The sequence below is a fragment of the Notolepis coatsorum genome, assembly GCF_963971535.1.
Source record: "Notolepis coatsorum genome assembly, chromosome: 9".
In the NCBI taxonomy this organism is placed as follows: Eukaryota; Metazoa; Chordata; class Actinopteri; order Aulopiformes; family Paralepididae; genus Notolepis; species Notolepis coatsorum.
Genome location: NC_140173.1, coordinates 148,843,555 through 148,859,168, shown reverse-complemented (window position 1 = coordinate 148,859,168; position 15,614 = coordinate 148,843,555). Strand labels below are relative to the sequence as shown.

The following is a 15,614-nucleotide window of genomic DNA, read 5'->3' as shown; positions in this document are numbered from 1 at the left end:
CCACAAGCCGGCTGCAATGTGGACTAAGTCATACATAGCACAAGTCCCCTCCGGTACTTGAGGTAACAGCAGTCGCATCTTTTCACCTGCGCAGCACGATCTCTCAGCGGCGAGGAGTAACGCGTGGGAGGCTCACGCTGCCCCCGACACTTCCTGATTCTACTGCGCAGGCGCACCAACCGACCTGTAGGAGTCGCTGTCCACAACGCCCGATCCCCACCCATCAGTTTCCCACCCCCTAATACGGCCAATGTGTATTAGTATGAACGACCAGCTAAACTGAAAGCAATGTGGAGCACTGGGCTCGAACAGGCGAGCCCAGCGTCTCCGTCATTCGTGGCGAGCGCCTTGCCCACTACGCCACGTAGCCGCCCCCCGATTTGTTTTCTATAAAAAACTGCATTTAAAAGTGAAGTGTATCCTTTTTAAATGCCCTTTTAAAATGAGAAAAGAGTGCTTAGGAAAGTACTTGAAAGTCCTTGCATTTTTATTTTGCAATGTCTCTGTGGGAACCCTGGTTGAAAGTCTCTCACCACCCGGTCCTCTGCTCCCCTCAGGATGTGCATCGACCCCAACGACGAGATGAAGGCCGGCCTGCTGGCCCAAGCCCTGTCCGGCGAGGGCCTGGTGGCCCCGGGCCGGTGGCAGCACCTGGGCCTCACCTACAGCCAGCAGCCGGAGGGGAAGAAGAACATCCACGGCCGCCTGGTGGTCTGGGTGTGCGGAGTCAGGTACGGGACGTCCTTAACCCTGTCACTACCACACTACAGAAGGTTAACCCTGTCACTACCACACTACAGAAGGTTAACCCTGTCACTACCACACTACAGAAGTTTGACCCCTTCACTACCACACTACAGAAGGTTAACCCCTTCACTACCACACTACAGAAGATTAACCTTTCACTACCACACTACAGAAGGTTAACCCCTTCACTACCACACTACAGACGGTTAGCCCTTTCACTACCACACTACAGACAGTTAGCCCTTTCACTACCACACTACAGACGGTTAGCCCTTTCACTACCACACTACAGACGGTTAGCCCTTTCACTACCACACTACAGACGGTTAGCCCTTTCACTACCACACTACAGACGGTTAGCCCTTTCACTACCACACTACAGAAGGTTAACCTTTCACTACCACACTACAGAAGGTTAACCTTTCACTACCACACTACAGAAGGTTAACCCCTTCACTACCACACTACAGAAGGTTAACCTTTCACTACCACACTACAGAAGGTTAACCCCGTCACTACCACACTACAGAAGGTTAACCTTTCACTACCACACTACAGACAGTTAACCCTTTTACTACCACACTACAGAAGGTTAACCTTTCACTACCACACTACAGAAGGTTAACCCTGTCACTACCACACTACAGAAGGTTAACCTGTCACTACCACACTACAGAAGGTTAACCCCTTCACTACCACACTACGCTTAACACTGTCACTACCACACTACAGAAGGTTAACCCTGTCACTACCTCACTACAGAAGGTTAACCCTGTCACTACCACACTACAGAAGGTTAACCCTGTCACTACCACACTACAGAAGGTTAACCCCTTCACTACCACACTACAGATGGTTAACCCTTTCACTACCACACTACAGAAGGTTAACCCCTTCACTACCACACTACAGAAGGTTAACCCTTTCACTACCACACTACAGAAGGTTAACCTTTCACTACCACACTACAGAAGGTTAACCCCTTCACTACCACACTACAGACGGTTAACCCTATCACTACCACACTACAGAAGGTTAACCTTTCACTACCACACTACAGAAGGTTAACCCTCTCACTACCACACTACAGAAGGTTAACCTTTCACTACCACACTACAGACGGTTAACCTTTCACTACCACACTACAGAAGGTTAACCTTTCACTACCACACTACAGAAGATTAACCCTGTCACTACCACACTACAGAAGGTTAACCCCTTCACTACCACACTACAGAAGGTTAACCTTTCACTACCACACTACAGAAGATTAACCCTGTCACTACCACACTACAGAAGATTAACCCTGTCACTACCACACTACAGAAGATTAACCCTGTCACTACCACACTACAGAAGATTAACCCTGTCACTACCACACTACAGAAGATTAACCCCTTCGCTACCACACTACAGAAGGTTAACCCCTTCACTACCACACTACAGAAGGTTAACCCCTTCACTACCACACTACAGAAGGTTAACCCCTTCACTACCACACTACAGACTGTTAACCTTCTGGGTTAATGGTAATTAGACTCTCTCTGTTGTCTCTGTAAGATAATGTAGACTCTCTCTGCTGTGTCTCTGTAAGATAATGTAGACCCCTCTGCTGTGTCCCTGGACTCTTAAGATAACGTAGACTCTCTCTCTGGTGCGCCCCCTGCAGGCAGTGCGAGGTGTCCCTGGACTACACGCTGCCCAGGAAGTCCAGCCTGTCGTCGGACAGCAACAAGACCTTCTGCATGCTGGGCCACTGCCTGCACGCCTCGGAGGAGCTGTCCAAGCAGGCCGCGCCCTGGAGCATGGGCTCCGTGCTGCTCTTCAACGGTAGGAGCCCTGACCCTCGAACCATAAACCAGGTGGCCTGTTGTTGGGATGTTAGATCCTAATGTGAAAAACTGTGATTTTATATGTCTGCACTTTTATTTTTCTGTTGTGAAGCACTTTGAGCTGCAATTCTTGTATTGAAAGGTGCTATACAAATAATATATTATTATTATTATTATTATTATTATTATTATTATTATTATTATTATTATTATTATTATTATTATTATTATTATTATTATTATTATTATTATTATCATAAGATTCCGTGCACCTCCCAGCCCCTGTTCGGCGGTTAAGAAGGTTACTGTCCTGCTGTGATCCTGTGAGTGTCTGTGTGTGTGTCTGTGTGTCTGATTGTGTGTCTGTGGAAGCGTGTGTGTGTGTGTGTGTGTGTGTGGAAGCGTGTGTGTGTGTGTGGAAGCGTGTGTGTGTGTGTGGAAGCGTGTGTGTGTGTGTGTCTGATTGTGTGTCTGTGGCAGCGTGCCTCCTAAGCTCCCCCGGTCATCATCATCCAGGCAGACCTCTGTCCACCATCTGGCTCCATCTCTCCTCTTGTTCCCGGCTTCTGCCTCAGTGCTGCCCCCTCCTGGCAAACTGCCTCAGTGCTGCCCCCTCCTGGTAAACTGCCTCAGGGCTGCCCCCTCCTGGTAAACTGCCTCAGTGCTGCCCCCTCCTGGCAAACTGCCTCAGTGCTGCCCCCTCCTGGCAAACTGCCTCAGTGCTGCCCCCTCCTGGTAAACTGCCTCAGTGCTGCCCCCTCCTGGTAAACTGCCTCAGGGCTGCCCCCTCCTGGCAAACTGCCTCAGTGCTGCCCCTATGCCTTCTACAACGCTGTTCGGTTTCCGGGTTCCTCTGATTGGCCACTAAGCCCACGTGACCCTACGCTAGCACGCCCCCCGTATCGCCGCCAGTTATCGCTTACGCCCGCGCATGCGCATGAGCCGCGACAAGTCCCGTCAATGACAGAGCTCTCATATTTGCGAATGCATAAACTATATCTTAAATTATGGCTATGTGTCTAATATGGCCGTCGCTTATCAATGACTTGTTTTGTTTACATCAGGGTGAACGCTGTTGCATTAGCAAATATGAGAGCTCTGTCAATTGATAAGCGACGGCCATATTAGACACATAGCCATAATTTAAGATATAGTTTATGCATTCGCAAATATGAGAGCTCTGTCATTGAAGTGGGTGGTGGCAGCGTAACAGCGTTCACCCTGATGTAAAGTAGCGATTTTTTTATTGGTTTGTCATGACAAACCAATTACATAATCCAACATATGTGTAAAGAAACAACATATTCCAGTTAACGGTATATTTTTTTAATGATTCATTACGGTATAAATTAGGTTAACTGGAGCTGCGTATTGCTGCCTCTCATATTTGCTAATGCAACAGCGTTCACCCTGATGTAAACAAAACAGGTCATTGATAAACGACGGCCATATTAGACACATAGCCATAATTTAAGATATAGTTTATGCATTCGCAAATATGAGAGCTCTGTCATTGAAGGGGCTTGTCGCGGCTCATGCGCGGGCGTAAGCGATAACTGGCGGCGATAAGGGGGGCGTGCTAGCATAGGGTCACGTGGGCTTAGTGGCCAATCAGAGGAACCCGGAAACCGAACAGCGTTGTAGAAGGCATAGACGCGCCCCCTCCTGGTAAACTGCCTCAGTGCTGCCTCAGTGCTGCCCCCTCCTGGTAAACTACCTCAGCGCTGCCCCCTGCTGGTAAACGCACCGCGGTCTGGGCCGCTTCGCTCTCGCCATCGACATCAATCCTACAATTCACCTAACAAAACCACGGAGCATCCGTTCTGATTCAAATGTCCTCGAATTGACTGGGAGGAAAGAAAGTGTATTATCTGAAAGTGAATTGAATCCATTCCCGGTAAATGTAGGATTAGTCGAGCGCACACTGAGGATTATGTACAGTGTTCTGTAGCCATAGTTACCATAGTTCTGTACAGTGGCATGGGCCGGTCAGGGTCCCGTGTGGGCCGCATGCCTGACTGCTGGCAGGGTTTAGTAGGTTTTAATGAGTCTGGAGCCCAGGGCTGAGACCGGTCTCATTCAGGCCCAAGGCTGGCTGAGGATCAACTGACTGCACCCTATATTATATACTGTATTATCTACTCATTCTACTGTATTCTTTTTTTTGTATCCACTTTTTCTCCTTATTTTTCTATTTTTTCCCATCCCAATTTCGCCTCGCCAATTCTCCCTTCAATTCTCCCCTCCCCTGTCTCGAACATTGCTAGACCATGCCTCCCACTGGTCGGCTGCAGTGAGGACGAAGCCTTGCATCACGTGTCCCCTCCGGTACACGAGGAGGCAGCCTGTCGCATCTTTTCACCGCAGCAGCTCGAACTCTCAGTGGCGAGGAGTAACGCGTGGGAGGCTCACGCCGCCCCCGATACTTCCTGATTCTGCTGTACAGGCGCACCGACCGACCTGTAGGAGTCGCTGTCCACAACGTCCAATCCCCACCCACCAGCTTTCCCACCCCCTAATACTGCCAATTGTGTTAGTATGAACGACCAGCCAAGCCGGTAGCAACGCCGAGAGCTGGGCTCGAACCCTGCATCTCCTGCGTTAGTGGCGAGCGCCTTGCCCACTGCGCCACTTAGCCGCCCTATCTACTGTATTCTATACTGTATTCTCTACTGTATTATATACTGTATCTACTATATTATATACTGTATTATAGACTGTATTCTATACTGTATTATATACTGTATTCTATACGGTATCTACTGTATCATATACTGTATTCTATACTGTATTATAGACTGTATTATATACTGTATTATATACTGTATTCCATGCAGGTGTGTGGTAGTGAAAGGGTTAACCATCTGTAGTGTGGTAGTGAAAGGGTTAACCGTCTGTAGTGTGGTAGTGAAAAGGTTAACCGTCTGTAGTGTGGTAGTGAAAAGGTTAACCGTCTGTAGTCAGTGGTGCAGTCGTAATATGACAGTAGGCCAAACGCCACGTGCACGCGCGCTCACGCACGCTCACGCACATACATGTTCCCTCGGTTGCGAACAGAACAGATGATTATTATGCATAACAATGTTTTTTTTTTTTTTTTTTTTTTTTTTAAATCCCCCCTCCATTTTCCTCCGATTTTCTCCAATCCCAATGTTAGTCGTTATGCCAATTCCCAATCCCCTTCCTGGTCGCTGCGCACTTACCCCCCACAGTCGGTCTGGGAGAGTGGAGGCTATCACGTGCTTCCTCCGACACACGTCCAGCCAATCAACCGCTTCTTTTCACCTGGCAGCGCGGATTCTCATTGAGAGGGCGTAGCGTGTGGAAGGATCACACTATCCCACTCAAGTCCTATCCGCGCTTAGCAGGCGCCCCGACCGAACTGTAGGAGTCGCTGTTTACAACGACCCGGACCCACCCCGCCAGCTTCTCCCACCCTCTAATACTGCCAATTGTATTTGTGTGAACGGCCAGCCAAGCTGGTGACAACCCCGGAGCTGTGAGCTGGATTCGAACAGGCGAATCTAGCCGCTCCGGGGTTCGGTGACGAACGCAATCTCCGTTACACCACCTGACCGCCCTGCATAACAATGTTTTAAATGTAATTGTAGTTACAATGCACAACTTGTCTCATCCTTCCAGTCGGGAGATCAAGCAACCCCCCACCTACAGGGCTTGTTATGCAAAGTCTAGGTGATAAGTGCCGGCCGGGGTATACGGCGCGACGAGGTTCTCTAGCTGGGATTTGAGAGAACAGATTTCATTAAAGAAAACTGAATCAAAACAATCTCCCTCAGTGACGTAGCCTAAACGGCGTTTAACCGCGTTTGACCACCACTGCATGCCTGTCTGTAGTGTGGTAGTGAAAGGGTTAACCGTCTGTAGTGTGGTAGTGAAAGGGTTAACCATCTGTAGTGTGGTAGTGAAAGGGTTAACATTCTGTAGAGTGGTAGTGAAAGGGTTAACCGTCTGTAGTGTGCTAGTGAAAGGGTTAACCTTATGTGGTGTGGTTGTGAAAGGGTTAATATGGTATCTGCCGTGTCCAGTTTTGGGAAAATCTATTTGCGGCGGGCCCCCGTCTACGATTATGTATGGCTGCCTGGCCCTCTGCCAAGATGATGAAGTCTGTGTTCGTGGGAATCGCCGTGTTGTGATTTGTTTCACGCGGCGATGTTTCACGGGCTCTCTGTCCCCGGCTCTCTGGGTGCCAGGCGAGCTCGCTTTGGAGCACGGAGGCTTTGATTTGATTTGATCTTTATTTATCTCGAACAACCATAAACACAAAAACTTGAAATAACAAAAAAAAATATATATATATATATATATATATATATATATATATATATATATATATATATATATATATATATATATAAAATAAAAAACTAAATCAAATACAAATAAGATAAGATAAGATATTCCTTTATTGATCCCCTTGGGGAAATTCAGGCATCATAGCAGCATGGGGGAAGGGGGGGGGGGGGTACAGGTAGTAAAAACAACACAAGCAGTGTAAACAAATAGGTCAATATAATTTACTATCTAACTAACTGAAAAATATATTCACAGTATTCACAGTGTCATAAGGTGCAGTATGCATAAGGTAGTGTTATAATTTACTATCTACTGAAATGTACATTATTCACAGTATCACTGTATCCACTGAAATATACATTATTCACAGTATCACAGTATCCACATAAGGTGCAGTATGCCTAAGGTAGTGTTATTGTCCTCCTTGGGTTCCTATAAGTCCCAGGTCAATGTCTGGTAGCAGTCGCTGCCCCCTGTTGTGGAGCCTGGAGGCTGCTAGTCGCTGCCCACTGTTGTGGAGCCTGATGGCCGCTGGTATGAAGGACTGTCCGAGGTGGTTAGTTGAGGGTCGGGGGGGGTATGAGTCTGTGGCTGAACGAGCTTCTCATCTTGACTAGCTCGTCGTAGAGGGGGTGGGAGGGGTTCTCCATGATGGCAGCCAGCTTCCTTCTCATCCCCCTCTCTGCCACCACCTCTAGTCTAGGTAGCTCGACTCCCACCACGGAGCTAGCCTTCCTCACCAGCTTGTTGAGCTTGTTGGTGTCCCTCTAGTTGATGTAGCCTCCCCAGCATGCCACAGCATAGAAGAGGACACTGGCCACTACAGACTGGTAATATATCTTCCTAGACATGGAAGCAATTGTGAACATAGCTCAAGACAAATGGTTTTGTTCGAGGAGGGACAGAAAGAAGCAAAGCTTATCTGCTCCTGCCCCCTTCCTTACAATATCATATTAATATGTAATAATAAGTTATCTATCAATATCAAAAAATAATATACCTATATCCACTACAGCACAAGATAAATAAATAATTACAAAAATACTAGTTCACGTTATTCTCAAGCTCCTCTAACTTATACTTGGAGCTGTGGATTCTCTGCGCGCCCCGGACGAGGTGGAACACGGCCCCTGAAGAACACTCCCCTTGTTGCGGCTCCTAATCGGCCCGTGAACGGCACCAGGCGTCCCCCCCGACCCGTGAACATGACCGATATCATTAGAGAGGGGCTCTCGGGGCTCGGAATGGGAGCGTGACGGTGGTTTCGGCAAGGAGCTGCAGGATGATATATATAAGGGAGGGAAGGAAATAGACAGAATATGTTTTTATTAATGTAGGCCATCGGAAATAATAATATACACAGTTATATATCCTATCCATACAAAGCCAAAAGGAAAAAAAAATCAGATTTGGGCCGCGCTTTCGCTTGCAGCGTAGTGAACACAGCCCGAGTGAACACGGAGACGGTGGTTATTACGAGTTCCTCGTTCCTACGGGGATGTATATCGGTCTGCTTTGTATTATGTGCACACTTGTACTGAAAAGGATTTGTTTAGTGTATTAGCTTACTTGTCGAGGACAAGGGCAGAGAACATCCACAGTTGCAGAATTCAGATTCAGATTGATTCCTTTATTGTTCTTCTTCCCCCACTTTTATATTTGTATTGATGATGATGATGATGATGAAGACTTTATTTCAGAGCCTCAAGGTCCATATTACACATATACAAAACAACAACAACAAGAATACAATAACAAAAGAAACAAGGCCAACAACATAGATTAAAATATATAAAGGCATCGATTCCAATGTTTCCACAAACCCAGAGGAGTACCTTGTATCACTTTGTTTTACATCACCAACGGCACCTATTATCTTGCCTTTTGACTCTAATCATGTGCGCGTGCCTCCCTCCCTCACCCACCCAGGTTCCAGAATAGGATCCGAGGAGGCCTTCTACCTGTACGCCAGCGGGCCCGACCTCACCTCCATCATGCCCTGCAAGTACGGCAAGCCCAGCCTGGTGTTCTCCAAGTACGTGACCCAGGAGGGGCTGCAGTGCGAGCAGGTCCGCGAGCTGCTGATGAAGAACAAGGAGGTGGACACCACGGCGCTGGTGGTGAGTCTGTCTGCACTCTCAGTATATACTATATATATATATATATATATATATTTGATTACATATAATGAATATATATATATATATATATATATATATATATATATATATATATATATATATATATATATATATATATATATCCACATCTGTCTGTACATACATGCATATACTCTTTCTATATACCTACTCCAGGGTTCGCACAAGGTCCTTGAGGTGCTTAAAGTGCTTGATTTCTGACCAAAACAATCCTTGAAAACAGCAATTTTTTTAACAAGGTGCTTAAAAAGTCCTTGAAATTCTAATCAACCATTCGCATTGAACGTTTTGTTCATCCATGATAAGACATTTCTGAATCAAGAAATACATTTTTGCGGTCAGGTGGCGATATACAGGTCTATACATTCTAAAATATACAGTCTCTAGAAGATATACAGGTCTATACATTCTAAAATATACAGTCCCCAGAAGATATACAGGGATATACATTCTAAAATATACAGTCCCAAGAAGATATACAGGGATATACATTCTAAAATATACATTCCCAAGAAGATATACAGGGATATACATTCTAAAATATACAGTCCCCAGAAGATATACAGGGATATACATTCTAAAATATACAGTCCCAAGAAGATATACAGGGATATACATTCTAAAATATACAGTCCCAAGAAGATATACAGGTCTATACATTCTAAAATATACAGTCCCAAGAAGATATACAGGTCTATACATTCTAAAATATACAGTCCCCAGAAGATATACAGGGATATACATTCTAAAATATACAGTCCCCAGAAGATATACAGGGATATACATTCTAAAATATACAGTCTCTAGAAGATATACAGGGATATACATTCTAAAATATACAGTCCCCAGAAGATATACAGGTCTATACATTCTAAAATATACAGTCCCCAGAAGATATACAGGGATATACATTCTAAAATATACAGTCTCTAGAACAGGGGTCAGCAACCTTTTTGACATGGAGTGCCTGTTTGAAATATAGTTGTAACTAGTGTGCCTCAACAATATTCCATGCATCGTAAATATTTTTTCTCATAATCAGGTATTTTTAATGATAATTTTTACATTATTACATCATTATCGTTATTATTAACAATATTATTATGATTGTTGTATCAACCCTAAATCTGAGTTGGGGGGGGGGGGGAGGGGGGAATGCGATGCAGACAAACAGCTGCATACAGTGCGACCATTTCACTCACATTTGCCCATTCATTTTTGGACACATCACACACCATCGGTGTGTGTACTGTACGTGGGCTGTCATAGCTCCACCTACAGGCCTAATGGAGAACACCAGGAGAACACCAGGATGTGAATGGAGGGTGAATGTGAGGTATATCGTGTAAATAAGTTTTGATTGATCGCAAGACTACACTGTAAAAAATTTATAATAAGTTACCAGAACTTAAAAATATTGAGTTCAGTTACTGTGCATTAAGGTTTTCAGTTTTCAATCCATAATAATCCAGGAAAATAAGTACACAACCACATTATTTCAACCTAATAAAACTATGTTTATTGTCATTGTTTTAAGAACACAAGTTGACTTGGTAATACTCACATTTTGAGTAAAGAATATGGCTTTTAACATGTGCAATGTTCAATGAAATAGAAAAATAAATAATAAAATTAGTTGATTAATCCCACTGGTCACAATGGTGACCGTAATAATGTTTTTGTTATAAGGCTCTGCAAATGTTACTGAATGATGTAGCAATGTATTTCCAGCTAAATTGAAATAAACAAATAAAGGGTCTCAATTAAATATGTGGTAGTAAAAAGAACCTGTGGGAGGATTTCAACAAGATAAATGCGACAACAGTGCAAAATATTTCACTATAATATTTCAAAGCAAAAAAAATTAAATATAATCTTTTTTTTTTTTTTTTTTTTTTTTACTGCTGCCCCCTGTGTCTATGCAAATGCCCCCGCGTGCCTATGCAGGCACGCGTGCCTAAGGTTGCCTACCCCTGCTCTAGAAGATATACAGGTCTATACATTCTAAAATATACAGTCCCCAGAAGATATACAGGGATATACATTCTAAAATATACAGTCTCTAGAAGATATACAGGGATATACATTCTAAAATATACAGTCTCAAGAAGATATACAGGGATATACATTCTAAAATATACAGTCCCAAGAAGATATACAGGGATATACATTCTAAAATATACAGTCTCCAGAAGATATACAGGGATATACATTCTAAAATATACAGTCCCAAGAAGATATACAGGGATATACATTCTAAAATATACAGTCTCTAGAAGATATACAGGGATATACATTCTAAAATATACAGTCCCAAGAAGATATACAGGGATATACATTCTAAAATATACAGTCTCTAGAAGATATACAGGGATATACATTCTAAAATATACAGTCTCTAGAAGATATACAGGTCTATACATTCTAAAATATACAGTCCCCAGAAGATATACAGGGATATACATTCTAAAATATACAGTCTCTAGAAGATATACAGGGATATACATTCTAAAATATACAGTCCCAAGAAGATATACAGGTCTATACATTCTAAAATATACAGTCCCAAGAAGATATACAGGTCTATACATTCTAAAATATACAGTCTCTAGAAGATATACAGGGATATACATTCTAAAATATACAGTCTCTAGAAGATATACAGGGATATACATTCTAAAATATACAGTCCCCAGAAGATATACAGGTCTATACATTCTAAAATATACAGTCCCAAGAAGATATACAGGGATATACATTCTAAAATATACAGTCTCTAGAAGATATACAGGTCTATACATTCTAAAATATACAGTCCCAAGAAGATATACAGGTCTATACATTCTAAAATATACAGTCTCCAGAAGATATACAGGTCTATACATTCTAAAATATACAGTCCCCAGAAGATATACAGGGATATACATTCTAAAATATACAGTCTCTAGAAGATATACAGGTCTATACATTCTAAAATATACAGTCCCCAGAAGATATACAGGGATATACATTCTAAAATATACAGTCTCTAGAAGATATACAGGGATATACATTCTAAAATATACAGTCTCCAGAAGATATACAGGGATATACATTCTAAAATATACAGTCCCAAGAAGATATACAGGGATATACATTCTAAAATATACAGTCTCCAGAAGATATACAGGGATATACATTCTAAAATATACAGTCCCAAGAAGATATACAGGTCTATACATTCTAAAATATACAGTCCCAAGAAGATATACAGGGATATACATTCTAAAATATACAGTCTCTAGAAGATATACAGGGATATACATTCTAAAATATACAGTCTCTAGAAGATATACAGGTCTATACATTCTAAAATATACAGTCCCCAGAAGATATACAGGGATATACATTCTAAAATATACAGTCCCAAGAAGATATACAGGTCTATACATTCTAAAATATACAGTCCCAAGAAGATATACAGGTCTATACATTCTAAAATATACAGTCTCTAGAAGATATACAGGGATATACATTCTAAAATATACAGTCTCTAGAAGATATACAGGGATATACATTCTAAAATATACAGTCCCCAGAAGATATACAGGTCTATACATTCTAAAATATACAGTCCCAAGAAGATATACAGGGATATACATTCTAAAATATACAGTCTCTAGAAGATATACAGGTCTATACATTCTAAAATATACAGTCCCCAGAAGATATACAGGTCTATACATTCTAAAATATACAGTCCCCAGAAGATATACAGGTCTATACATTCAAAATATACAGTCCCAAGAAGATATACAGGTCTATACATTCTAAAATATACAGTCTCCAGAAGATATACAGGTCTATACATTCTAAAATATACAGTCCCCAGAAGATATACAGGGATATACATTCTAAAATATACAGTCTCTAGAAGATATACAGGTCTATACATTCTAAAATATACAGTCCCCAGAAGATATACAGGGATATACATTCTAAAATATACAGTCTCTAGAAGATATACAGGGATATACATTCTAAAATATACAGTCCCCAGAAGATATACAGGGATATTATTAATCGATTTCTTTCATTATTATTCTAAATAAATAAATAAATATTTAAAAAAAAATATATATATATTAAAATGGGTTATTAAAAATATTATTATCACACACACACACGAACTAGCGTTAAATAATATATATATTTTTTTACACATGCAAAAAAATAATAAGTGACGCCACTTATCGATTTCACGCAGTTATGGATAAATCGATGAGTGGTCTCAGCCTTTTAGATATTACACCTGACCCAGCTGTGTCTGCCCCCCCCCCCCCCCCCCCCCGCAGGAGAGCCTGGCGGTGGTGTACGCGCCCAGCAGCCCCCGCCTCTACACCATCTACGAGCCCGTCATCCGCATGAAGGGCCAGGCCAAGACGGTGGTGACGCTGCGGCCCTTCAGCTCCCGGGAGGTGCAGAGCGCCTCGCTGGAGCCCCACTGCCTCCGGGGCCTGGTCCCCGCGGAGCCCCAGGGCCTGCAGGGCGTGCTGCACAAGATCGGCGGCACCGGCGACTTCGTCTTCCTCTTCGCGCAGGTACTGTACGCGGGGTTCGCAACAAGGTCCTTGAAGTGCTTGGATTTTGACGGAGGAAAAAAAAGTCTAGGTCTGGAATTCTTTGAAAACTGCCTATTTTTTGACAAGGTGCTTAAAAAGTCCTTGAAATTCAAATCGACCATTCGCATCGAACGTTTTGTTCATCCATGATAAAGAAATTCTGAATCAAGAAATACGTTTTTTGTCGGAAATTGGGCCATAAATATTTCAATAAAAAAAAAACAGCATTTAACACTTTAATCGCCGAAAACGCTGGAACTCGTCTTTCCCCGCCCTGCTCATTCTGCCGAAGACGCTGTAACACGTCTTTGATATCAATATTTCAAAAATCTGTGATCGAAATCATATTTCTCCTCCGGGGACCTGAGATATACTGCTGAGCTCCACTCAACTGTCTAACGGTTCAAGAGCGCCATCTGGTGGCCGATCGCAGGTCGGCCAACAGGTGCGTTAGCCGGACTCCATCTCGACACACTGGATAATCAATAGCTTGCCCTAACTCAATAAACAACGTTATTTGGACGTATATACTATTATACAACCTGGAAATGGTTCATCTAGATCAACATCCCATAATCGAAAACTGTCTACTCCAAGCTGATCGTCCAACGGCGCGAGGAAGATACGTTAAGATCCAGCGTTATTTTCCAACGTGTTCTTTACTAACTGCTCTGATGACCATATGACCCACACTAGATGAATGATATAACATTGCCCACGGAATTATAAACGACCCCCCGCCCATCCGGTCAACATCAGATGATACGTAGTAACTTCTAGAAGTACCTCCAGTTGAAATTTTTTATCTGGCACCGATCGCTACCAAACTGTATTTGATCATCAATATAATGCATTTGGGGCTATAAATCAAGTTCTGGAGAAAGCTGCAGAAAATGATAAAAACATACTTATACTTTAGACCATATTTTAGTATGAATATGTGAATGAAAAAGTATAACGTTGCTACATCCTGAACAATAGATATAGGACATTGAATGGGCCATAATAATGTCAATTTAGCAATAGAATTTAAAAAGTTATAGCCCTGCAAAGAAGGGGAACTTCTCCATAGACAAATAGAGCTGGCGAGGGATGGTAAATTATGAATTTAACCATGGCGATCAAAGTGTTAAAAGTGAATTGTATCCTTTTAGATGCCCTTTTAAAATGAAGAATAGTGCTTGGAAGAACCTGAAGTCCTTGAATACAATTTTGCAATGTCTGTGGGAACCCCGAGTACGGGATGTTTTTTTCTCTCCGGTGGAGTTCCGTTGCCGGGGGAAACGGCCAGGGTCCCCTAAAGTGTGTTTCCTGTCGTCTGTTCGTATAGGGAGGTGTAGTCTGACATCACTATAGTTTCCGCGAGGTCCACCACCCGTATTGAGATTTATCATTGGGGAAAATGGATTATCGGCTATTGTAACAATTCTGCCTCATGAACATTGGCAAGCTTTCCATTTCTGCACAAAATGAGTTCCCTTCTACCACTAACATTATTGTTTTAAGCATTTTTGGTTGAAATAAAGGTAGTTATGAGGTTTTTAATTTGTCGTTAAAAAAGAACTACACTTACCAGGAGAACGCCTGTCGTTCAGTGCTGTCACGTTTGTTCTGATGTTACCAGAAGCGGCCCCCTCTAGTGTTGTAACCATGTTCAGAGGTCTGTTGCTTGTGGCGGAGCAGCCAATCAGGAGGAACACCCGCTGACCTGAGGTCAGAGGTTAGACGTGAGAGAGTGAACAGAGAAAACACAGGATATTAGAAGAGCGTTGTAGGAGATAAAGACGGCCTGCTGGCCTGGCACACAGTGTCTCCCTCTCTCTCCCTCCTGCCGTCTCCCCCTCTCTTCTCTGTTCCTTGTTATTCGTCTCTCTTCTTCCTTCCTCTGTGTGTGTATGAATGTATGTGTGTGTGACTGACGGTCGCATGTGTCTCTCTGTGTCTGTCTGTCCTCTGTTTTT

The 15,614-nt window shown here is 42.9% G+C and overlaps 1 protein-coding gene across 1 annotated transcript in view; it reads left to right on the top strand.

Moving 5' to 3' along the window:
• Positions 1-15,614, top strand: part of lyst (lysosomal trafficking regulator) — a 190,048-nt gene that overhangs the window by 86,977 nt on the left and 87,457 nt on the right. The window contains 4 exon segments of the mRNA XM_084322050.1: positions 558-731; positions 2,417-2,577; positions 8,823-9,013; positions 13,387-13,632. Of these exon segments, the coding sequence (XP_084178176.1) occupies positions 558-731; positions 2,417-2,577; positions 8,823-9,013; positions 13,387-13,632 (772 nt within the window).